The sequence below is a fragment of the Pelodiscus sinensis genome, chromosome 2 (genome assembly GCF_049634645.1).
Source record: "Pelodiscus sinensis isolate JC-2024 chromosome 2, ASM4963464v1, whole genome shotgun sequence".
Taxonomy (NCBI): Eukaryota; Metazoa; Chordata; order Testudines; family Trionychidae; genus Pelodiscus; species Pelodiscus sinensis.
Genome location: NC_134712.1, coordinates 200,110,854 through 200,136,538, shown reverse-complemented (window position 1 = coordinate 200,136,538; position 25,685 = coordinate 200,110,854). Strand labels below are relative to the sequence as shown.

The 25,685-nt window shown below is 42.8% G+C and overlaps 1 protein-coding gene across 8 annotated transcripts in view; it reads left to right on the top strand.

The window, feature by feature from the left end:
• Positions 1-25,685, top strand: part of DNAH11 (dynein axonemal heavy chain 11) — a 273,839-nt gene that overhangs the window by 187,424 nt on the left and 60,730 nt on the right. For all 8 annotated transcript variants that reach the window (XM_075922225.1, XM_075922224.1, XM_075922226.1 and 5 more), the window contains 5 exons: positions 2,797-2,979; positions 4,560-4,661; positions 11,772-11,906; positions 18,365-18,538; positions 25,357-25,592. In XM_075922225.1, coding sequence (XP_075778340.1) covers positions 2,797-2,979; positions 4,560-4,661; positions 11,772-11,906; positions 18,365-18,538; positions 25,357-25,592 — 830 coding nt within the window. The remainder of the gene's footprint in view (positions 1-2,796; positions 2,980-4,559; positions 4,662-11,771; positions 11,907-18,364; positions 18,539-25,356; positions 25,593-25,685) is intronic.

Sequence of the window (25,685 nt, the reverse complement as noted above, 5' to 3'; positions counted from 1 at the left end):
GGCTGGGCTTCACCCACTGTGTCCCCAGGGAGAACTGACCACTTCTCATGTTTCTCCACAGCTGCAGCAGTTGTGAGTGCAGGGCGCACCACCCCACCCAGAACATCCTCCCACTTCCATGCACTCAGCAGGGTGACCCGTAACCAGGAGGAGTTCCAGCAGCAGCGCCAGGCGATACTGCGGGGCCTGCACTGCACCCTGGACTACCAGGTGCATGAAGACCTGCAGCTCTGGTGGGAGAGCTGCCGGGAGCTGCTTGCCCAAGGCAGTGCAATCTGAGACCACCTGCAGACCCTGGTGCACAGAATGGTGCCTCCTGCTGCTCCAGCCCCTGCTGCCTCCCCAACTACCACTCCTCCTCCCACTCCTGCTCCCGCTCCTGCTTCGTCCTCCCCTCCCATCCGCCCCACCCTCCGTACTCCCTCCCCCCCCCACGGGGACACCGAGACCCCCCCCCACCCCCACAGTGCTGGGAGACAGGTGGGCCAGCAAGACCTCCAACCCTGAGCTTCTCCTCCCTCTTCCTCCCCTCACCTCCCCCTTCCAGCTCCCTCCTCCCAGGTTTACCCCTCCCCTCTCCCATCCTCTTGCCTCCCCTCTCCCGCCCTCATTTCCCCCCCCCCCCCCGCAACCTAGTTTTGTTCAATAAAGAGAGTTTGTTTTCGTCTTTATTGTAATTAGGAAGGGGGGTTAAGGAGGGGTAAGTGAAAGGATGTGAGGGTGAAATGGGGCACAAGCCCCCAGTGAGGCACTCCAGGGAGATTTTAGTCCTCCTCTGGGTGGAAACTCTCCCGCAGGGCCTGCTGGATATAGACAGCCCCCCGATGGGCCTCCTGGCTGGCAGCCATGCGGGACTGTGTGTACAGGCCAACCAAGAGCTCGGCCTCTGCCATCCAGGCTGGCAGGAAAGCCTCCCCCTTCCTCTCTCACAAATTGCGCAGCACACAGCATGCTGCCACCACGTGTGGAATATTCTGCTCAGAGAAGTCCAGGTGGATGAGGAGGCATCTAAAATGATCCTTCAGCTGGCCGAAGGCACTCTCCACCATGATGCGGGCCCTGCCGAGCCTGAGATAAAAGGCCTGTCGGGGACGGTTGAGGTATTCCATGTAGGGCTTCATGAGCCGGGGCTGCAGGGGCTAGGCCGTATCCCCCACCAGGCACATGTGCATGTCCATGTCCCTGACACTGATGTGGCACTCGGGGAAGAAAGTCCCGGCGTGAAGCCTCTGGCACACGGAGGAATTGCGGTACACCCGCGCCTCATGTGCTTTGCTGGACCAGCCCACATTAATGTCCACGAAGGGGCCCCGGTGGTCAGACACAGCCTGCAGGCTGATGGAGAAGTACCCCTTCCGGTTAATGTACAGGGAGGCCTGGTGTTCTAGGGCACGGATGGGGATGTGTGTCCCATCGATTGCCCCTCCTGCAGTTGGGGAAGCCCAAGCCTCCAAACCCCTTGATCACCGCATCCACATCAGTGAGGCAGATGACTATATGGAGCAGCACTCTGTTGATGGCCTTGACCACCTGCAGAGGGACACACAAAACCAAGAGTCACTGGGGTTGCTGAGATTGCTCCTTCCCCGCCACTGCCCTGTGCCCCCACTCCCCAGGAGCAACTCCCACTGCAATCCTGGCCACCGCGGGCAGTCCTTAATGCGGGTAGGACAGAACAAACCTTCCTGTGGAGGGGACTTACATCACCTCCCCCCTTTTCCCTAGGGCAGCCCATCCCCTCCTTGCACCCCCTCCCTCCTAGCACAGTGGCTGGAGACTGCCATACCTGCATGAGCACTTCTCCGACAGTGGATCTCCCCGTGCCGAATGGTAGCTATCCAGTGGGCGATGGCCACACGCTTCTGGAGGGGAATGGCAGGCCTTGTGTGTGTACTGTCACTGCAGAGCAGAGGCTTGCCATTCACAGAGCTTGAGGTGTCCTTCTTTATTCTAAAGTTCTGGGTCCATTGTTGGTCTCCCCAGTGGTCCAGGACGATGTGGTCCTACCAGTGGCTGCTGGTGTCCAGGCGCCAAATGTGGCGGGGCACGCTGGCGTCTAGGAGCTGCATGCTGTCCTCCACGAACCCCAAGAGGGTCCAGAGGATGGCCTGGGGGTCGGGCTGCAGCAGATGCTTCAAGGCAGCCTCCAGAAAGTGCTGCCAGGCTTGCAGCAACACATCCAAAAGAAGCACCAGAGCGCCTAGGGGCACCTCAGGCTCCATGGTACAGATTGCTGTGGTGTCCCGAGTGAAGGCAACTGGAGCACACAGAGAAAAAAATGCTTTGCTGTCTCTCAGCGAGGTAGGCAAGCAAGCAGGGAAAGGCTGTCCAGGGGGATCCCTTTAAGCACAGGCCTCACATAGCCTCAGGCAGCAGCCACACAAAGTAACTCTTGACCTGATACCCTGCCAGAAGTGGTTTCAGCTGCCCTTAAATGCAATTCAGCATCCAATCAGTGGAGCGCTTCCAGAGAGCTATAGTCACACGCTTCTGGAGGGGAATGGCAGTGGACGTGCTATTTCAAAATAGCAAAACACTATTTCAAAATGCATTTTGTGTCTAGACACATTATTTCAAATTATCTTATTTCAAAATAACTATTTCAAAATTAGATATTTTGAAATAATGCTGTAGTGTAGACGTACCCTTAGTGATCAGTACAATCTCCAAAACTAAATGTAGAGTGTCCATTTTGCTTTAATAATGTCAGGTCACAAAAGCGGGAGTTAACTTATGACATTGGAATGTTCTGTGTAATGCTTATGGATTGGTGCATTGGGTTGTTTCTTCTTGCAGGTTGATGACTTCCTTCAAGCTTTAATTAGTTATGATAAGGAGCATATTCCTGAGAACTGTCTGAAAGTGGTCAAAGAACATTACTTGAAAGATCCAGAATTCAACCCAAATTTGGTTCGCACAAAGTCCTTTGCAGCAGCTGGTCTCTGTGCCTGGGTCATCAATATAGTAAAATTCTTTGAGGTATTATATATCAAAATATTTGGTTTCTGACTGGATAAGTAGGTGGGTTTGGAAGGATGCTATTATAGAGGCTTGTGACTATTTCAGCAGGCTCAGTGTATTATTTTCAGTGAAGACACAAGACTAAATGCAGATAGAGGTTGAAATGGAAAACAATGCAGAGACTTGAAAACTTTTTTTAAAAAAAGAACAAAATTGTGGCCATAGGGGTTTACAATTCATTATAATGGAATGGTAAGAAAATCATGTATCCTTCTCCTCCTCCAACTGCATGTTCCCTTACCACTTGAACTGAGAGAAAAATCTCTGCTACCTGTCTAAATGAAAGGCTCTACGAAACACAGTTGAGCAATAGATACCATGTAATCTATTATATATTTGAGAGAGTTTGTCTCTGTCCATGCGAGAGTGAGTCTGTCTCTGTATCTGTCTGTCAGCTCAAGAATTCTTCTAAATGATAAGAGCTAGGGCCACCAAATTCAGTATACAGCTTCCTCTTGTCATAACTTAAAGCAAGGTAAGGGGCTAGTTATGCCAGGAAAATGGGGATGTGCCTTCTCAGAAAACCATACTAAAAAGAGAATCACCCCAGTGCCCTTTAGGGAGGGAAAGGGGAAGAGCTGCAGTTCCCTACCATTTGTGTGGGGATGCATAAAACTATCCAGAAAAGAAACAGAATCACCAGGCAGATGAAAGGGGCTGGCTGGGGTTGCACTGCCCTCCCTCCTTCCCCCGTCAGGACTGCCCAAGCCTCCCACCCTCCAGGCACCCTTTAGGGTGGGACGGCTGAATCCCCCCTTCCCCTGATTCATATAGGAACATTGCTGGCTGCTCCCCATAGGGTAAAGTACACAGTTTGCTTCACTCCTCACTCTGGCTTGGGAGTGCAGGTGGCAGATGAACCTGGATCTGTTCCATCCAGGGGATATGCATCCCTCCCCTAGCTGTGCCCACTGGAGCTTCAGTGGCCAACCTGGCCCCAAGTTACTGCACTGAGAGAGGGCTGGGATAGTCCTCTCTCCCCTGGGCCAGCCTGCTTACTGCACCCCTTCATCCCCAGCCCCATAATTTAATTTTCCAAAAAACAACATTGAGTTAAATATCTGAGCAACATTGGGTAAGTCTTCTAGTTGTAAATATTAGAAAATGAACTAGATTGCAGTGTACCATTTAAATGCAAGCTTGACCCTTTAATCTTCATTCTGAACCAAAAAAATAATTCCATGTGTAAACTGTTGTGAGCTCCACAGCAGACCTGTTTTCTGAAATTGAAACCCTCCTGTTCTGTGCTAAGAAAACAAAAGTTGCAAAGTGTTTGCAAAGAGTGGGCAGGATACATCCTCTCCTAGCAAGTCAGTAGTATACGTGTATAGCTACGATTATGAATTTAATATGGGTTTGTATGTATTTCACTACAATGTAAAAAAACCTACAGTTAAAGCAAATGTATGTGACCTGTGACTTACTAGCTCACTGCACAAAGTAGATGCTCTTTCGTCAGGTGTCACTTACAGTTTTTGTGAATGAAAACAAGACTTACTTTTTGTCCCAATATAACTATACTCTCTATATGTCTCAAGGTGTATTGTGATGTGGAGCCGAAACGTCATGCATTAGCCCAGGCAAATGCTGAACTAGCAGCAGCCACTGAAAAGCTAGAAGCAATTAGGAAAAAGCTTGTTGTAAGTACTGTCTGAACAACAATAATCCTTCTCCAGTAACTTGAGCTTATTTCATTGGTTTGTGTCTATCTCTATGGCAAGGCACCAACTCTGTCCAGAAAGATAACTGGTTTTATTACTCCCTAGTCCTGAAGTGCCATATAGTCTTTGTTTTAGTGTCAAAGATATGGTTGCATTAAGTTTTAGTACTACTTTTCTTATAAAAACCATTGAAGGACATGCTGCATTTTCTGTTGGAGCACACTAGGCTGTTAAAAAGAAATTACAGAATTTTCCAAAACTCATTCAGTCACTCGATATAACCAATAGATTTAATAAACAAAAAAGGAAATTTATATAAATAACAGAATGATTTGTATGAGCTGTATATCTCTGCAGAATCAGTTATATGGCTATTGACCTGTAGCTGCACAGGAATAACTTAGAGAATGGGCATTGTTGGAAGCATTAATTATATAATAAAAATGAAATTAAATCCTCTCTGAGTCTTTAAGAAAAACATTAAAAAACTTGGAGACAGAAACTAGGACCTCGGCTTCTTCAGACCATCCTGTCTTTTGAGTTATTGATAAAAGTATATTTATCATCAAATATTTATAAAACTTTTTCTCCTGTGTTTATATTCAGAGCCATCCATGCTTATTTTCTGGATAAAAATAACCCTTTACTGCTTTCTTTACTCCTCTCAGCCCTGCCAAATCAACTCAGCTGTAAGAAAGCAAGTTAGATGCTGTCCTGGCTTGCTAATTGTTAACAAAAATCCAGTAGATGGAACAGATTCTATCCTGAATCAGACCTATGCAACTTAATTTCTAATGGGTAGAATTTGACCTACAGAATCCTTATTATTGGGAAGTGACATACAAGAAGAAAAGATCCCAGACTGAGATTGCAAGGCTGATGAATATGTCAGTAACGGGAGGGAGAATAAATCGTTTTTAAGCATGTGTGATGGTGGAAATGATCAGTAAGACACTGAGAGATAGTAAATGTGGGACTCCCTGCCTTTTTTAGTAAATTTTTAGAGTAGACTAATTGTGCTTTCTTGTTTTGTGCTTAATAATAGCTCAAAGAACTTGCTACATCCTCTCTTCTTGTTCTACTACTACAACAACAAAGTCCCTTCTCTGAGTCCATTTTCTGGCCTTTCATATATGTGCATTTCTCATTTTTTCCCCTTATGAATTTTTCTACAGATGGTCATATGCTTATTGTGCTCTAATTATGGAGAGCTTACTATAGGAAAATTTAAACACCACAGGTGAATTTACACTTCCCGTTGGGAATATCTGTATGGCCAAATTTATCATCACACTGCATATTTAACATTCATATTTTTCTCAATAGCTATATTGAGTACATGGTAGATCTTCAGCCAGGCTTCCTTTTTCAGAGGGCCTGGCTGTGGTTAATTTTTGTAGTAAAACAAACAAAAGAAAGTCAGGTTACAGTTCTTTCTCTTTGGAAAGTTAGTCAGGTCCAGAGAAGATTGTGAGGCGCTTCAGAGGGATTTCACCAAGCTAAGTGAATAAGCAAAACTATAGCAGATGAAATTAGGAAAGTGATACACTTTAGAGAGAATAATATGATCTCTTCCTACACTTTTCTGGGTTCTAAGTTAACTGTATCATGTGAAGAGAGAGACCTGGGCATCATTACAGACAGTTCAGTGAAAAGTTCTCTATTCAATGTCAGCTGTGGTCAAAAAAGCAAAGTGTTAGAATGCATAAGACATTGTAGTGTAATTGCTGGATTGGTATATTGATTAATTTCTTAGACTGCACTGATCAATAATGGTTTGGGCTCCTAGATGGCCACTGCATCAGGAAAATTATTACCAATATTGTTAGAATGACAGACCTGAGGTGCACATGAGAAACAATTACAGTTTATCACAATGTCATTTGTTAACAAATCCACTAAGCAGAGCTACAATCCCAGGATCACTGCAATACAACTGTGGGGAAAGACTGCAAATTGTTTAGGCTTCACTCATGTCTCCTGTTGGGGGGGCGTCTGGAATGTTTGCCTCCTCCTTCTCCTCTTCATTGTCTCCATCACCATCAATAGGTATCATCCTGATGTCTCTTCAGGCCCAGACTCCAGGATACAACTTTCATAATGTGTTACGATAAAGACCACTGGGCTTGATAATTTTCATGAAGGTTTCACCCCCTTTTTCTTTATCTGTGCTTCCACAGCCCACTGAATTTGGGGTGTCCTGTTTTTCAGGGGTTAGCTTGTTGGTTAACCTTAAACTTATTAACAGTCACATCCCTCTATCACTTGTTAGTATGTTGCTGCCACCCTCTGTACCTGAAAAAATTCCCCAAATGCTACAATCAACTTTAACTAGTTTTATCTGGAACTTTACAATACATTTTTCTCCAGACTGCAGAACTTCACACATTTATTGTAACAGCATAATTTCCAGCACAAGGTTATTTATCAATCAGCTTGTCAAGGCAACCCATTCTTCCACCTGAGGCTGTTTGGCTAAGCTAAATATCTTATAGGCCTGACCTCTGCATGCCCTTTATTAAAACATGAATTAATTCTTAGATTTCACCTCTGTATCCTAAATATACCCAATATCTTGTATCCTTGGCTACAGAATGGGAAGGTAGAATAATGCAGAAACTAAAGCACCACTTGATCAATGAATGGTGTTGTCTCTTTTGCGTTCAGTACTAGTCACCCCATCTCAAAAAGAATCTTACAGAATTAGAGGTGGTTTGGAGAAAAATTAGGAATATGGACAAAGCCTCATACAAAGAATGATTGATAGGATTAGAATTGTTTAACGTAGAGAACAGACAAATAAGAGGGGGGGGGGCATAAAAATGTATAAAATACATGGCATAGGGAAGTTAACTTAGGAACTGCTGTCATGTAACCTGAGAAGAGATAGAGTAAATTAAATCAAAGGGCAGCAAATTCAAAAGGAAATATTTTTTATGCAAAGCATTATTTAACCTAAGTCATAGGTTTTTCAAGGCCAAGTGGTACTTTTATGATCTTGTCTGATCTCCTGAATAACATAGCTCATTGTATTTCATCCAGTAATTTTTGCATCAAGTCTGTATCTTTGAACTAGAGCATATCACTGAGTCCAAGAGCTCAGCAGGATTCAGAAAGGGATTAGACCTTTGTATGGTTAATAAGACTATCCAGAATTGTTATCTATTCTATATTTGAGAGAGTTTGTATGTTTGTCTGCTCAAGAACTCCTCCTAAATGGTAAGAGCCAGGACCACCAAATTTGGTATACAGCTTCCTCTTATCATAAATTAAAGCAAGGAAAGGGTTTGGTTGTACTAGGAAGATGGGATGTGCCTAGAATGGGATTGCTTCTCGTAAAACCATACAGAAAAAAGAATCACTACGCAGATGAAAGAAGCTGGCTGAGGGTGCTCCCTTCCCTTCCTGCTCCAGCCCTGAGCCACCCCACTCCCGGAGCCCAATTCATACAGGAACATTGCTGGATGTTCCCCTTCATCATGAAGCGAGGGGAAAGTGCACAGTTTGCTGCATTCCTCAATCTGGCTGGGGAGTGAAGGAGGCAAATGAACCTGGACCTACCCCAGCTGTACCTCTCCCCTGGCTGTGCCTGCTGGAGCTGCAGCAGCCATAGAGGGGCACTTCTCATCTGGCCCCAAGCTGCTGTGGTGAAAGGGCTTTGGGAGTCTTCTCTCCCCGGGACAGCCTGCAAACTGACCCCCCCTTATCCCTAGCCCCACCCCAGAGCAATGATTCAAATGAAGCATGTACATTTTCATTTTATTTTCCACTTGAGTTGAATTGAGTTAAGGATCCGCCCAAAAGCGGGTAAATCTCGTAATAAATGTTAGAAATGACCAGGCGTTTTGGAAGAGAAATAATCGTCTCTGCTTCAGGCCTTAATCCAACCTTGAATTATTGATAATTAGGAAGAAACTTTCAACAGGTTTCTTTACCTTCCTATGACTCCTTCGATGACAGGATGTTGAACTAGATAGACTACTGATTTCATTTAATATGGCAGTTCCCTAAGAAAGAGGGAATCATGAGTACTGAAAGATCTCCTGTTGAAACTCCTATATGTACTTCTTGCAGCCCACATCTTGGATCCCCTCAGCTTCAAGTAGAAAATATCATACAGTTTATTCAAATGCTTTATATAGTTCAACAAATTATAGGAAAAGGGGACTGCTTCCCAATGTGTTTTGCTCTTTCACATGAGTAATCTGATTTAAGTAGCTCATTTGTATAAATTACAAATCCACTCATCCTGCAGCTATGTGGCATTATCAGATGTAGAAATGGTCCCACAATAATTCACTTATTGTAATGTAGCACTAGATAAAGGAAAGGTACCATTTGTCAGTACTTCAATGCATTTGATTTGTCCAAGTAAAGGTAATGTTGTTATAATAATATCTGTTACTGAACTAATGGAAACATTTTAATTAAAATTTTGTGCTTATCTGACAATTATATAAGGCTTCAAAAGATTAACGTGATTATAACACTGCAGTCTAAATCACCAAGCAATGTATACAAACACACACCTTTCTGGGATAGTCAGCTAGATAAAAATAAATTACAAAAAAAAAAAAAGAGTTAAAACCACTTCTGTACAGAAAGCTGTGAAATAACCTCCATTTAGTAAAGTTTAGATTTGGGGAGCTTCAGCTTCAGATTAATATTCTTTTATTAGCAGAGTCCTATGATAAAGACCAGTCAGAATTGTTTTCTCAGCTTTGCCACATACTTTGAGCCACAGAGGTTTCCTTACCTGTAAAAGTTGTGGGATGTCCTGAGATTTAATTCAGTTAGGTTAAATATTGTGAAATGTTAGGTTAGATAATAGGAAAAACAATAAATATAAAGAGAGTTAAGCTCTGGGGTAGGCATCAAAGCAAAGCTCAGAACAGATTGGACAAACGTGTCAGGAATAGTAGGATATGCTCGGTCGGGCCTTGGTGTCCCTTCCATTCTACTTTTCTGATTCTATTATTATAAATCAGTTTGAGATCCCCAGATGGAAGGCACAGATTATGGTTACTATACATATTTCCTGTTTTGTCAGAACAAACACCAACCCGTTCCAGGAAGTAGAACTTCTTTTTTGACCTAGCTATCACCTAGCATTTCACAGGCCATCTCCAGTTTGTGCCTGTTCTCAGTTTTCCAGGGTTAGTTTCCTTTCTTCTGCATCTAGTCCCACTGCAACATTCTTCTCCCAATCCAGTGGTTATATGCAGTCTAGGATGAATGGGCCCCAGGGCAAGGTGGGGGGCATCTCCACACACCCCCCAGAAGGGGCAGGGCCAAGGGCAGAAGAGGTGGGGCCAAGGACAGTTAGCTTTTAGCGCCACCCAGATGGTGGTGCCCCACCCTCAGTTCCTCTACAAGCAACAGGATTAGGGTAGCACCTTTGTTCCTGCAGCCTCTGAAGGGGCCGAGACTCCAAAGAATCCTGGGAGCTGTTACCTCCCGTCCTGGAAATCTAGGTGGATGAATTGATGCATTGTGGAAGGGCAACTGAACCGATGTGGGGACAAGATTGATTAGAAGGTTGTGGCCAGAATTAATTGAAGGGATGGAGCCGGGCTGATGTCAGCGTGAAAAATCTTCTTTCCCAATACATGTGGAACACTGGGAAACTAATTGTCTCTCACATACACTAGGAATGGCTAGAGGGAGTTCAAAAGATAAAGCCAAAATAAAACACAATATTTTGTTTAAAAAATTGTTTGAATGTTTGTGGGAGGGGGGAATCTCATGATTTTTTATTTTATTTTTTTTTAGGTTGGCAATACTAAATTGGCATATTTCCCAAAATAAATAAAGGCAACTCCTGGCTGTGTTCTTCAGTTTGTGTTTATGATGCTAAATTCCCAAATTCTGGCCTCTGTAAATGGGCCTGTGTCGTTATCTGTCAGGAATTGAAGCAGACGTAGCCAATCCTAGTGGTTAGAGTCAGGATGCATAAGCCAAAGGTCTGAACTTGGTTACCTGGAGTCAGGGAAAGCAGGAGAAAAGTTGAGACAGGGTTGGAATAAGGCCGGGTGTATCTATATAGCAGGTAAGTGATCTGGCTTGATTCACAGATGGTCTCCAGGTGTTTTCCCTAAGCCTTAAATAATGTGCCTGGGTCAATGAAAGAATGTGGTAGGCTTCTCCAGTCAGGGCCTCTCTGGGCAGGATATCTAGCGGTACTTGTCCTCATAAGGTTCACAGCCCATTAGTCGTTGCTCTGCTAGAGCTGTTGGGTGGCAGCATGGATGTGACAGTTGCTCATGGACCCTGCAAGCTAGGTTCTGGCTCCCCAGAGTCTCACAGTATGATGTTTACAGGCTGAGCTTCAGATCCCTTTTTAGTTTCTCTCAGGTGCACTTCTTTGGAGACAGGTTCCGCTACCTTCATCATTTTCTGGATAGAGCCATGTAGTCCTACCACTCTCAGGCTATGTCTACACTACCAGATTATTTAGAAATAAATTATTTCAAAATAACAACTCTCGAAATAGCTTATTTTGAAATACTGTAGTTAATTCCTCTTCCCCAAGCAGGAGTTATTATTTTGAAATAAGCCCATTATTTCAGAATAACAGGCTTGGTAGTGTGGATGCTTGCCTTGTTATTTCAAAATAAAGGGAGTTATTTTGTAATAACTACCCAGTGTAAATACGCCCTCAGAGTGGATCTGTGCACTGCAGCCCCCCTGTTTACCAACTGGGATAACATGACAGACCCAACTGTTTTTGGCACCTGTAAGCCATCTTCATCCAGGAACCTGTAACTAGCTGTGGATTAAAAAGCTAATGTAAAATCAGCAGCTGACTTGAGAGCTTCTTCTAAACCTGTTGTTTTCAAACTGCGTTCCATGAAATCCTGGCAGTCCAAAGACTATGTCTGCTTTTCAAAGGGGTCTGCACCTCCATTTGCAAATTTCTCATGGCTTTTCAAATGAAAAAAGGTTGAAAACCACCATTCTGTACAAAGCATTCCTGCCTTAGAGTTCGCATCCTTCAGAATGGAAGTGATTACATACATGTAAATTATTATTACTGAAGTACAGAAAAAATAGCTGAGGATACAAAACTTATATCTGACTCTTGTTCAGGATCTAGACACCAATCTGTGCAGACTCACGACTTCATTTGAAAAAGCAATAGCAGAGAAAGTCCGATGTCAAGAAGATGTGGACCGCACCAACAAAACAATTGAGCTGGCTAACAGACTTGTCAAGGGACTTCAGGCAAGTAGACTGTTTTCTTAATGAAGTTTCCCAAATTCATAATTAAAATATTTTAAACTATTTTTGAATACATTAAAATTCGAGTATAAGGTATTAACAATTCCCAGATGATGGATGATTTAAATATATTCAGTAAAAGAACAAGAAAACAAAGACTAATAAGCAAGATACAGTAACGGGCAACCAAAATCTGAGAAGACTATCGGAGTATCATGCATTTTTTTTAAAAATGTACATTCTCCTCATAAGGTTATGTTTGCGTGGTCCCCAGAAAAAGTCTCCCTAACTAAGTCACCACATCTGTACACAACTGTGAACACATTGTGACAGCATGGGCAGCCTCTGGCTAATGAGCAGAGAGACTGAACAATCCTCTAGGTCAGGATTGAGTCACATGGCATCCGCCCACATTGCACTTAGTTTGTAAGTAAGTAAAATACACTTGTTAGGAGGGGGTTGGTATGGCTGTTGCAAAAACTATTCATTTTTAATAGGAACATAATGCATTTTTATTAAAAAACATAGTATAAATTTCAGTGTAGCCATTTCCTTCCTGTGTGTAGACAAATATCATCATAGAAAAACTGATGGCTGTTTAATGATCACATTCTATATCCATTCAAGTACGCCATAATGCTGCTATATGGCTTTCCTAATTACTCATGCAGAAAATACCGTCTTGACACAATATGTGGATTTTATTACACTTCATTTCTTGGTAAATTAGTATTAACAATAATAAAAAAATAAACGGCAGATTGTTATACTACTTGTATTCCTGTGCTCTTTCAATGTATTTTAAATTATTTTTAAAAATACAGTAATTTTCAGTTAGATTGTTTGTATATTCTGCAAGAATAAAACTCACTACTTTTCTAAGTGCCTCCATTTCTGCAGACAAGGTGAATGAGGTAATATATTTTATTGGACTAACTTCTGTTGGTGAGAGAGACAAACTTTCAAGGTCACCTAAAGAAGAGCACCGACCGTGTAGGCTTGAAAGTTTGTGTCTCTCACCAACAGAAGTTGGTCTAATAAAATATATGACTTATCCATCTTGTTTCTCTAATGTTCTGGGACCAGCATGACCACAATGACACTGAAATCAGTCAAAGAAGTTTGAAAAGCAGAATGAGTTTGACTTAAATAATAATTATATGATGTAATTAAAACAAAACAGTTTTTGTCATCTAGTTAATTTCAACTTGCATGTTGTCAGACACTTAAGAAAAAATATTTTACTTGTTACAGTACAGTGAAATCACTGGTGTATTTTCTTATTAGCTGGGAATGAACAGTTGTAGTCAGAGCAAGACAAACCTCAAATCCTCAGTGTTAGCCAGATGTTGCAAGTAAAAAAAAACAAAAACAAAAAAAAAGTATAGTTCTACTGAGTTCTCAATGGGTCTAAACCTGGTAATAGTATGTCTACACAGCAGTGTTATTTTGGAATAACTTTCCGAAATACCATAGTGCACATCTACACTACAAGCAGTTATTTTGACATAATGTCGAAATAATGGCGAGCTGGAGGAATTCCTACTCTGATTCCAGTAACCCTCATTTTAGGAGGAGTAAGGGAAGCTGGAGGAAGAATATTCTTTCTTGGACTTCCTGCTGGGTAGACAGCACCAAAAGCCGAAAAAGCTATTTCGACTTAAGATATGCAATTGATGTAGCTCAAGTTGCATAGCTTATTTCAGCTTTAGCCCTACGACTCCAGTTTTAAGGGTTTATTTCAAATTTGAAGAAAATTATTCCTAAAGACAGAGTTTTCTTTAGCGATAGCACTGTATAATCTAAGAAAAAAATGTTAAAGGATTTTTTGAGAATGTCAAGTCTTTTCCTCTGAGAATAAATACTTTTTAACTAGAACAGGAGACAGTTAACTTCTGAAAAGTATCAAGACTGATGATTTTGTCTATATAGCATTGACCTGGAAGCTCAACCATTCAGACTAATAAATCAGGCAATTTATATTTAATCATTAACTAACTCCCGAGCTGAACAGCTGTTCAAAATTAGAAATGGGTCACCTCGGCCAGGATGACATTACAAGCAATCTATAATGCATTAGAATAAAATTATAGTGATTTTTAACTGTCTGAAAATTTATTACACTGCATGTTCCAACTCTTAAACCCTTGTTAGCCAATGTCACTAGTGATTTATTGTGCTTGGGGAGTATGGTAAAATTACTGAAGATTTAAATAGACTATCATTCTGTGTTTAGTAAATCTTCAAATTTCAAAGCTATTTTGGAAAATTAGGTGGGTGCACTTTATTGTTTATGACTTACCAACTAGTGACAACAAGGAAGGAGAATGGATAAATCTAAAAGCCCTCTTGTACATTAATGGATTTATTGTCTGAGTTGATTTAAGTTAATGATTTAAGGAAGAATCTAATGGGGTCTACAGTAAGTATTGGATATCTAAAATACTTCAAAATGAAGATGCTTGATTACAGAGATAATTGTTAGTGCTTTAAACAAAAACAGTCCTTATTCTCACCATTTGTTGGAAAGCTCATATGCTTCAGGACACATTTAGAATTAAGCACCATCCTGCGTATCAAGTTCCATTTAATGAGCTCATACCATGAGGCTTGAAAGATCATACAATTAAGGATTGTGGTTTGAGTAAAGATACTTCTGTTACCTTTGTGGATAATTGGGATGCACATAAGCTAAAGCTCAGGTTTTGGAATGCATGTCTTTTTGGGATTCTTGTTCACACACAGTGGAATGATTAATTTGAAATATGTATCTTTTCTGCTGTGAGACTAATGCTGTCACTTGTGTTGATCACACCATGAAAGGGACTGAAAAACTAGAAAATGTCATGGCTTGTTTATTTTTCTAGTTTTCTTCAGTCAACAAACTTAAATTTTATGTTGGAGGTGGTGGGCTGAGCGCTTATCAAGTTGTCCAGCAATGTGCTTCTGTGGTCTCATGCTGGCAACTGCTGCATTGGGTCTGTATGCTCATTGTGGCATAATCTTTTAAGGTCTCCTGGATATCTGCTGTCTTTCATGAAGTTTCACATGTATTAAAATAACATACGGCCATCTCATGTAGTGCCACTAGTATTCCTAAGAGAGACAGGAATATTCCATGAATATATTTTACAGATAATTCAGATCTGCAAAAATAGTACATAAATAAACTAATGTCCTAATATTTTACAGAATGTATCTTTGTTGTTCAGAATTTTGCCACAATGAAATACATGTATTTACTTTCATATTTGATAGGCTGAAAATATATTTTCTAGATGAATGGCCATAATCATAATATACAAAGTAGTAACTGAACATTTTTCAGAACTTATGCCAAATCTGTGCTTTCAGTAAGTAACCTCTGGGACCCAATTCTACTGCCAGACCTTTCAATGGGAATTCAGTACATTGGGGATTATGTGCCAAATACTTTATAAATCATTTTTGTAAATGTTATGCAATTTAATTGGAAAATAAAGTCATTTTTAAAATCTGATTTTAAAAATATTTATTTTGATACATTTTTAAATGCCAATTCCCGTGTCTTTAGGTGTTTTAACAGCTTCTTAATGCACAATGAATTGTTTTCACAAGCCACTAGGGAAAAATAATGCTTGTCTATACATCTAATAATAATCCCCCACACCTAGCCACACAAGATCTCTCCAAAATATCCCAAAATATGAACTGGAAAAAAGTGCTTTGTAGAAATCCTCTGCACAACTAAGAACATGGAGTAGATCAAGATATGGAGTCAAAGAACCTCATATGCTCAGCTTCCAGCCTTTCTCTCATACAAACCATTAAGTTGTCAGCTAATTGCACTTTTGGTGGCATCCTATAAGGAGAAAGTCGATCTTAGGCCAGGTCTATACTAAAGGGGAAGGTCAAATTCAGATATGCGACTCCAGCTATGTTAATTGCCTATGTTAACGTACCTTGATGTGAGTTTTCCGGCTGTCCCCACAGAATGAGGCCAATGGGAACAAATGCTTCAGTTGGCTTCCCTTATTTCTCAAAGGAGCAGGAGTATTGGCTGTCGACCTGCTAAATGGAACTCCGGAAGATCGATCACAGCAGCATCGATCTTCCCCGGAGTGGAGACATATTTTCCCCACCTATTCCTTGCAGTTATCTGGCCCTCACTATACTGTTTTCCAGCCAATACATTGATGATAGAAAAAAGAGTTTATGAATCCCAGATCTTTACAGTTTTTAATTCAGTAAAATCTCCGTGACTCATAATGGGTACGTCAAGTGAGACAAAATAAGAATGATTTTTTTTCAACCAAAATTTGAACCAAAAATTAAGTTATATCTTTGAGGGTCAAACAGTTCAGTTATCTTTTTTCCTTTGTTATTTTTCACTTCTGGTCAGAAGAAATGAAATAACACACAAAACACTATTATCAGAGTATGTGTGGCCCCAACCAGAATCAAGCTTCCAATGTTGAGTAGCCCTGCAATACACCAACATCCCTCACCATGACATTAATTGTCCACAAGTCAATGGATAATACTGCAGTATCCATCACAAGTGCATTACCAACTCACCCATTTCATCTACAACAAATCTAAATGTAATAGAACTTTGCTCAAAACATATGAACAGCAGAGGTTATAGGATAGCTCCCCCTATGCCAGCCTCTTCATAGGCCATGTCAAGGATGATTTTTAAATGCACTATGAAATATATGGTATACCTGAGATATATTGATATTTTTTCATCTCTTAAATTACCTCATACATTTTCACCATAACTTCAAACAACCACCATATATGTATATCAGATTCTCTCTATGACATTCCTTCTCTGCCATCTTTCTGGACATCTTAAAATGGAATTCAACAGACCTAAGTACATGAAAACCATGGATCACCAAGCTTACCTCTACAGATAGAGTAGCCATCCCGGACACATCAAAAAATCTGTTATCTGCAGCCAGACTCACATAACAAGCTCCAAAGAAGAAATCCAAGATACAAATGTTAACACACTTAAAACTGCCTTCTCCAGACAAGGACATTGCAGCACAAAAGTAGATCACATCATGAAATGGGCTAGCCAGCTTCCTTGAAAGAAATTGTTTCATTACAGTTTATTTTTTAAAAAAAGGCAAACAGCCCTCTCCCCCTCCCCCTGCCATCTAAAAACCATACACCCTGAGTCTTACCTACCACTCAATGCATACGGGATATCATCCATCAAGTATAATCAATGTTCAGTGGGGACCACATATTGAAAAAGATCTTTTCCAAGCTGCCTCTTCTGGCCTTCAAACACAGCCCACCAGCCTTGCCAAACTCATAATCAGAAGCAAGATCCCCTCTCATTAGGGCACAAACCCAAAATACCAGACCTTTCAGCAGATGCAAAACTTGCAGCTATAATACCTCTCACAACACACATTTCAAGATTCACGGGTCCTACACATGCCTGTCCGAACATGTGATATACCTCACTTTCTGCATCAAATGCCCCAAAATCTACTATTTGGGTGAAATCAGACAGCCCCTATACCCTTGAATAAATTGTCACAAAAAATGATAGAAGATGCTATCATCTATGAGTGAATAGTGTTCACAAAATGGTCATTTTATATTTGACCTTTCAGTCTTTTTCCTGAAAGAAAACCTGTATAAAACCTCCTAGACACTAAAGATCATGGGCATAACAAGAGACACTGGTTATATGGATCATTATAACAATTTATAGCACACTTTGCTGCCTATTGATCCTTCTTCATTCTGTGAGTGGGGAGGTACTAACTGCCCACTTCAATTATAAGTGGTCTTCTAGAACATGTGAACCTTTATGCTTAACAATCTGTCCCACCTTGTATTTAGCTATGATACTCTGGTTACCTTCTCCAGAAATTGGTCCAATAAAAGATGTCCACCCACCTTTTCTCTTTAATATCCTGAGTTCAATACAGCTACAGGTTATACCGCCTTTAACTGGGACTCTCTGATCCACAGATGTTCCTGGACCACAGAGTCCAGGTATAAGAAGATTGGGCCACAGGGCAGGAGTGGGCGAGGGCTCCACCAAGAGCCCCATGTTGAGGAAGGGGCGAGCAGGGGAGTTCTGGCCCCTGGTTAATGGGAGCCAACAGCGGCCACAGAGTCAAGGCAGCCACAGAGCCCTATCATGGAGCTCTAGCCACCCCGACAGCTATGGAGCCCCAGCCATAGCAGCCACAAAGTCTTCAGCAAATCCCCTTGTTCAGGAATCAGGTCCTGAGGGTGTCAGACGAGGTAGGTCCAACCTGTACAAAAAAATGGGTTGTTATCTGAACCAAATCTCTAAATCTTAAACTCATCCATCACTGATATTGTGCATTTTCTTTCACCAAATTAGTATTCTTCTATAAATTAAGTTATTTTAAGGTTAACTCTTCTGAGTTTAAAGAGATGGTTAATATGTATTCATGAAATTTTATAATTTTGCACTTTAGGCTGAAAAAATTCGTTGGAGCCAATCTATTAAACACTTTGAAGCTCAAAAAAAGACACTATGTGGTGACGTCCTGTTAACAGCAGCTTTTGTGTCCTATGTTGGATCCTTTACAAAACAGTATCGCGAAGAACTGGTGGAACATATGTGGATTCCTTTTCTTAAATCACAAAAGGTAAAACATATTGTACAAAATGAAAGCCCATAACAGAAGCCCCTGTTCATTAACTTCTCTGTAGTTCAGAAGGTAGAATTAGTTTCGCTCTTAAACATAGACTATAAAATGTCTTTGTGGAGCTCATTAGTTGTCTTTAAAATGGGTTTGTATCAAATTTTCTCAGATTACAAGTAAAATATTGTTTTCTCTAACCATAAGGCTTTCAAACTCTACTTGAGGTTTGAATTCTAAGTGAATTTCTTTTCCTTTGTTTTACCTATCTTCATTCTGTTGACCAAATTATGTCCTCCGCTAGTTCAGTGCTATAGCCATTGTTACTGATAGGGGTGTGTAAAGATAAAATTCCATTTAATGTTCAGGTTCCAAGAGCATTTTGAAATAGTTTTATTACTTTGATAATTGGAACATCATCCACTCTGGGCTCATAAAAACATCCATCTCTCCAAAATGCAGCCACTAAACTCATCTCTCTTGCCTTTGGATTTTGTCATGTAACTTTGTAACACAAACCCCTTGTACTATTTCAGTTAGTCTATAAGATGCCACAGGACTCCTCACCGCCCCTGTACTATGTAACTTCTTTGAATCCCTCTATTGGCTTTTCATCCAATATATCAGATGTAATCTTCTTGTCACCAATTTCAAAACTCTGTCACTCTTCCCTTCTCTGCTTATATTCCCTTGTGAAGTTTTGTTCTCTCCCCTCCCACTCCCTCTGCTCTGTGAGTGAATTCTCCCAACCTCTGTGTATGTCTTGATTTACTCTTACAACCCTCATCACTGTAACATGAGCCGTGCGCGGCTCCTCCTTACTGCCTGCTGCTGCCCATGAGCGGCGTTGTACATGGGCGGGGAGGACGCCCGGGTGTGACGTGACGTCACGGCCCGGGATTTTAAAACTCTTCGGAGGCACGTGACGGGGCCATGCTGGCTCCGGGTTCGGCCTCCGGGGCCTGAGCGCGGCCTCTGGCCCCGCAATGTGGAAGGCAGAAGGTAGGGAACGGGGTTGGGCCGCGGCTGTGGTGGCAGTGAGGGGAGGAGAGGAGAGGTGGCGGCGGGCTTGGGCGGAGGCGAGGAGGCAGCAGAGGTGGAGGGGAAAGGGTGGAAGGAGAAGGGGCTTGGGCGGGGAGAGGGGAAGGCACCAAGGGACAGGGGTGCAGGAGAGAGAGACAAATGCCAAGGGGCCAAGTGCAGACAATGAGGGAAAGGGCAGGAGAGGAGTTGTCAGTGGGAGGGGGGACAGGGTGATGCTGGGAGAGGAGAGGAGAGGGGAAGGGCATTGGGGGCTGGAGGAGGAGGTGCTGGGAGAAGTCTTGAAAGAAGGGGTGGGCATGAGGAAGGCCAGGATGGAGTAAGTCATGTGTGAGGGCACAGAGGGGCAGGAGGGGAATGGGACAGAGAGTGGTGAGGGGGTGGGTATCAGGGAAAAAGAGGGCAAAGGGGGCAGCGGCAGTAAGGGAAGGGGGAGGCACCAGGAGGGTGCAGGGCTTAGGTGCCAGGGGATTCTGGGGTGAGGAGGAGGGGAGAGCTGGCCACCGGAAGCAGCATTGGACGGGGGAATCGGGGCAAGCTGGGGAGATTGGAGGGCCGGTGGAAGCAGGGCTGTCGGGGGTTGCGAGGTTGGGGGCAGGGAGCTGGCTGGGGAAGATGGGGGGGGGGAGAAGAAGGTGCCGCCGGAAGGAGGGCTAGACGCAGGCAGCAGGACTGGCCAAGGGAGATTGGGAGGAGAAGCGGGGGAGAACTGGATGCCCGGGAGGGGGTTGGGGGAAGTGGGGCTGGCCAGAGGCGCAGCGGGGAGAGCAGAGGGGAGGAATCAATCGGCCTGCGGAGAGTGTGACTGACCTGATCCTATGTAGATCTTGGGGCACTGACCCTGTTCCCCTTCCCCCCGCAAAGCACAAAGCATGAGTTAGTCCGGCCTGGGGATTCTATTGTCCCCCCACACACACATCCCTCGAGTAGTTGCGAACTGTCTGGCTGGTAGACAAACTCATGCAGCCTGAGCACATTTACCAGCCAGGCTGTTCGAAACTACAAACTGATACAAACTAGTAATAATACAACTTACCTAATGAGAAAATACCAGACATGTTATATGTCTGGTATTTTCTCAGTTTGTTTTTTATGTGTTTATATTTTGGGGCTGCAAAAAGCAGTATTGAAAAAAAAAGGATTCCAACTAAAGTAAAAAGTTTGGGAACCCCTGGTCTAACCAGCTTTCTGTCTGTCTTACAGTCCATTTATCCAAGCTACATTCCTTAACTTGCTGGCAAGAATATTGTGGGTGACCATATCAAAAGCTTTGCTAAAGTTGGCACTCGGGGTTTTGGGAGGACCAGAAACAACTTATTTGAATATTCATCATTTGATTAATGAACATGCAAATGAACATTACCGGTCCTCTAAAAATTCGTGAATGGATATACTGGTCTCCGTGTCAAAAAGTTTGGGAACCCCTGTTCTAGGTGACTTGTATGTAGATTATCTACTGTTATTCCTTTCCAGCGACTGCACACTTCTTTATCTTTAAGGGAAGGGACTAACCTTAACACTTAGCACATTGTGATCACTACCTTAAATTAATAATAATAATTTCTTGAATACACTCTCTAAATACTGGCATTGCTAGTCAAATCAACCTTTTACTGAGTGGCAGTTGCCAAGATTGCTGGTTTCAGTTTTGACATCTTCCCCGTGGAGAGAGTGAAATATAGTTAATGAATTGTTTTAAAAACACAGGTGCTAGCTAAAATCTCTTTTATAAAAAGTAGAAGCTACGGTGATACAGTCTTTGAGTTTAGTACAGGTATGGGGATACTAGATAAAGTTACACACTAAAATACATACCTTACTTTATAAAGAAAACCACCATCACTACCACCCCAGTACTCTGTCCACTTCGGTTATACAAATACAAAATGGGTTATTACCGCCTGGGAAGGGTTACTTCAGAAAAGAATTTGGGGGTTTGTAGTGAGGCAGCTTGACCTACCTCCGACCTGGAAGGGGAAAAACTCCCTAAGAACCCATGGTGGGCGGCACTAGAGCAACCCAGCCCCAACCACAGGACACAGAAAGGTGGGCCAGAAGTTTAAAAGGAGGAGCAAAGGGCTCAGTTGGAACCCAGCCACAGAGCAAACCAGAGGCTCTGCCCAGTCTCCCAAGGAGAAAGGCCTGACTGCACTCCCCTAGGAAGGAGAAATGGTTTGAGCTGCCAGGGTCACTGCTCCACCAAAAAGTCTGCGTTGAGTCTCCTGGACTACTGTCAGGTCCAGAAGACTGGCCAGAGCCTCTGCTGGGCCCAGAAGACTGGCCAGGCCTGCCAGGGTCATTGTCAGGCCCAGAAGACTGGGCTGGGCCACCTGGACCGCTGCTTGATCCTGACCCAGAGCCTATAGACATTCTTCTGGCGCCATTGTCCCCGATGGACCCTGAGGAGCAGAGGCTGAGCCAGATATGCCCACAGGAGGAATTGGGAAGCGGCCTAGGGATGACCGACGCATTGCCGGCTGAGGACATGTTGCAGTCAGGATCCCTGCTGACCCTATGACCTGGTTGGCGTGTTGTGGCCAGGATCCCCACTGACCCAGTGTTGGCCAGCGCTGTCACTTTTAGGGCCCTGGGCTGGGACGCACCCCTGCCACATCTCACCTGGGGTGGTAGGTTTCCTTTGTCAGGGCAAAAACCCCTGCGCTTGTCGGCTCTCCACCAGTGCAAGGAGACACAACTACTGTTCAGTGTGCAGACAGGCATGAGCCTCAAACTGTTGATACTGTTTGGTGGTTGTCCCACCCTGGCCAACGACTTGGATTTACAAACTGTTGCTCAGTCCTCAGCCAGGCCTGAGCCCTTAACTGTTTTCTGCCCCGCCCTGACCATGACTTCTGGTACAGCCTGAAGATACGCTGAGCCCCAAAGCTGTCTTTTGACTGCTTGTTGCCCCACCCTGAACTAGGCCTGGACTGGTCGCTTGGCCATAGAGTTGACCTGAGCCCCTACACTCTGGACTGCTGGCCGTGAGCTGGAGGCAGGGCACTCAAACTGCTATTTAGCCGGGCTACAGGCTGGAGCTCCTAGACTGTGACAGGGCTCTATAAGCCTCTGAACTAGTCAATATGCCATGCAGTGAAGCAACTTGGCCTCCCTCCAGGAAAAGACAGTACTCAGTCACAGTTGACCATAAACTGAATCTCAGTCAACAGTGTAATACTGTTGCAACAAAAAGTGAACATCATTTTGGGATGTACTAGGAGTGTGCAAAATACAAGAAGTAATTATTCTGCTCTACTCAAAACTGTGAAGGCCTCAACTGAGGTACTATGTCCCATTCTGGGAAAGATGTGGACAAATTGGAGATAGTCCAGAGGAGAGCAACAAAAGTTATTAAAGGTCAGGAAAACATGACTTATGAAGGAAAGATTGAAAAAATTGGCTTTGTTCAGTCTGATGAAGACTGAAGGGGGACGTAACATTCTTCAAGTATTAATGAAGCACTTCGAAAGTTCAAATGAAGCGGGGATTTAAATATTCCATGCTTAGTTTGCATAATCACGTAATTGCGCTCTTTCGAAAATGCTCTATTTCGAAATTGAAACCGCAATCTAGACGCGGTTCTTTTGAAAATGGGGCACTTTTTTGAAAGATCCTGAGGTTTACAGTATCTTTCAAAAAAGTGCCCCGTTTTCAAAAGAACTGTCTAGATTGCAGTTTCGATTTCAAAATAGCGCTTTTTTGAAAGAGCACCATTATATTATTATGCAAATGAAGTGTGGGATATTTAAATCCCCGCTTCATTTGCACTTTCGAAGTGCTTTATTTACATCCCTATGCAGACAGAGGGATGTAGTCTAGACGTAGCCTAAAAGATGGTGATATAAAGGAGAGTGATAAATTGGTTTAAATTGCAGAAAGGGAGATTTAGGTTAGACATTGGAAAAAACTCCCTAGCTATAAGGATAAACACTGGAACTAATTACCTTGAATCAGGATGCCTGGGGCAGAGCAGCTGGGGAGCTGCGGGGTTGGTCCCCTCAGCGCCACACCTCGGCGCTGTGGGACCAACCCGGATGCACCCCAGCTGCTCTGTCCCAGGTGTACCCATGTCAGCTGCTGCTGAAACTGACCAGTGGCTGACTCCAGGAAGCCGGGGCAGAGCAGCTCTACCTCGGGCTTCCTGAAGTCAGCCTCTGGTCAGTTTCAGCAGCGGCTGTATCGGGGACAGCTAGGGTGCTGCCGGGTTGGTCCCACAGTGCCAAGGGGCAGCGCTACTGGACCTACCCGGCAGCACTCCAGCTGCTCTGCCCCCGGCTTCCCCAATTCAGCCGCTGGTCAGTTTTAGCAGCGGCTGAATCGGGGAAGCTGGGGGCAGAGCAGCTCCAATGGTCCAGCTGCCCAGAGCACTTCCGGGTTCCTGATGGTGCCGGACCATCAGGAGTGCCGGACCATCAGATGCCGGACCATCGGAGTTTTACTGTATTTTGAATGTAGTTATTTCAAAATAATTTCCTAGTGTAGACATGCCCTTAGTCATGCCTCAGTGCAAGGTGCTGGACTAGATGAACTATCCAGGCCCCTTCCAGTCCTACAATTTCTATAATTTCTTTTGTTAGTGCAACAGATATTGCAAAACATCATTGCCTGTATAATGATGCGCAAGAACTCTTCTAGGTTTTACTGTGTGCTTTAAAAGAAACTAGAACATTAATTCTGTATGTGTGCCTATGTGGGGTGGGGAGAATAATTTACCCCTTTCTCCAAAAAAGTGCTAAGAAAGCAATACGGTGTTGGATGGCTGAAAAGATTGATAATCTTTCTCTTCTAAATTATAGTTTTGGAATTTAGATCAGGCTGCTATTTGCCAGAAATAAAAATCCGGGGTGAAATCCTGATACTGTTGGCATCACTGGAAGTTTTATCACTGATTTGCCATCATTTCATTCCTAGACAGGAAAGTTTCAATATCCCTTTGTCAATCCTGTGATCTACAGAATACATTACCTGTTTGGAGAAATCCTTAAAACACTCTTTAAAAAAAAAAAAAACTTTCCCTCTTGCATGCGCATTCCAACTTCCCTGCTTTCATGCTTCATGATTTCAGATTTTCATATATTTTAAAGGATACAAAGTCATAATATTTACAGTAAGTATGACTATCTCACAGTTATTTGGGTTGTGTGAAATGATGTGGAGGTCTCGGTGCAGTTCTGTGTCAAAAAGTGTCCATATTACAAAAACCGTTGTAGCTGGCTTTAATTGGTGAGTTTATTGGGTGACCTTGTGGAGACGCAATAGAAATGGAGATTCCCCTATTCTGTAATTTATGTTGGTAACCTCTTTATCATGTAACTGAAGTGCATTAGCAAAGTGGTGCAAGAATGATATAATGTTGCTACCCATATTGTATACGATACGTCTTCTGTAAATGATTAGCTTTATTCTCCAGAATTACCAATTCAATACCTTTTATGCACACCGAATTTGTTGTCCTCTTCTGGAAGTGTTAAAATCTGTATATGCTTGAAAGCTATAAACATGTATATACTGTTTGTTTACTTAATAAATCATAAATACATATGAAGTTCCTTAAATGAAGAGAAAACATAATTTTAAAAGTATCATAGTAAATTATAGGATTTATTATATAGCCTTTTTCTTTTGGCATCTGATAGTCCACAGGGGTCTTAGTTTTTTATATATAATAAATCTGTAATTGCATTGGCTCCTGTTATCTCGTACATCACGCTGGGTCTTGTCTTGCTACTTTGCAACCTTGCTACTTTGCAACCTGGATTATTATATTTCACTCTGATTCAAAGGTTCCTATTCCAATAACTGAAGGCCTGGACCTGATTGCCATGTTGACTGATGATGCTACAATTGCAGCATGGAATAACGAAGGCCTGCCTGGTGATAGAATGTCAACAGAAAATGCCACTATTCTAACAAACTGTGAGCGCTGGCCTCTGATGATAGATCCCCAGCAACAAGGAATTAAATGGATAAAGAATAAATATGGGACTGACCTTAAAGTTATACGTCTAGGACAGAAAGGGTATGTGTACACACTGAAGAATTAGCTCTCACATTTACTGCTATAAAGTTCCCATAATTTTTATAGGGACTTGATGTTTGTTGTAATGTATTT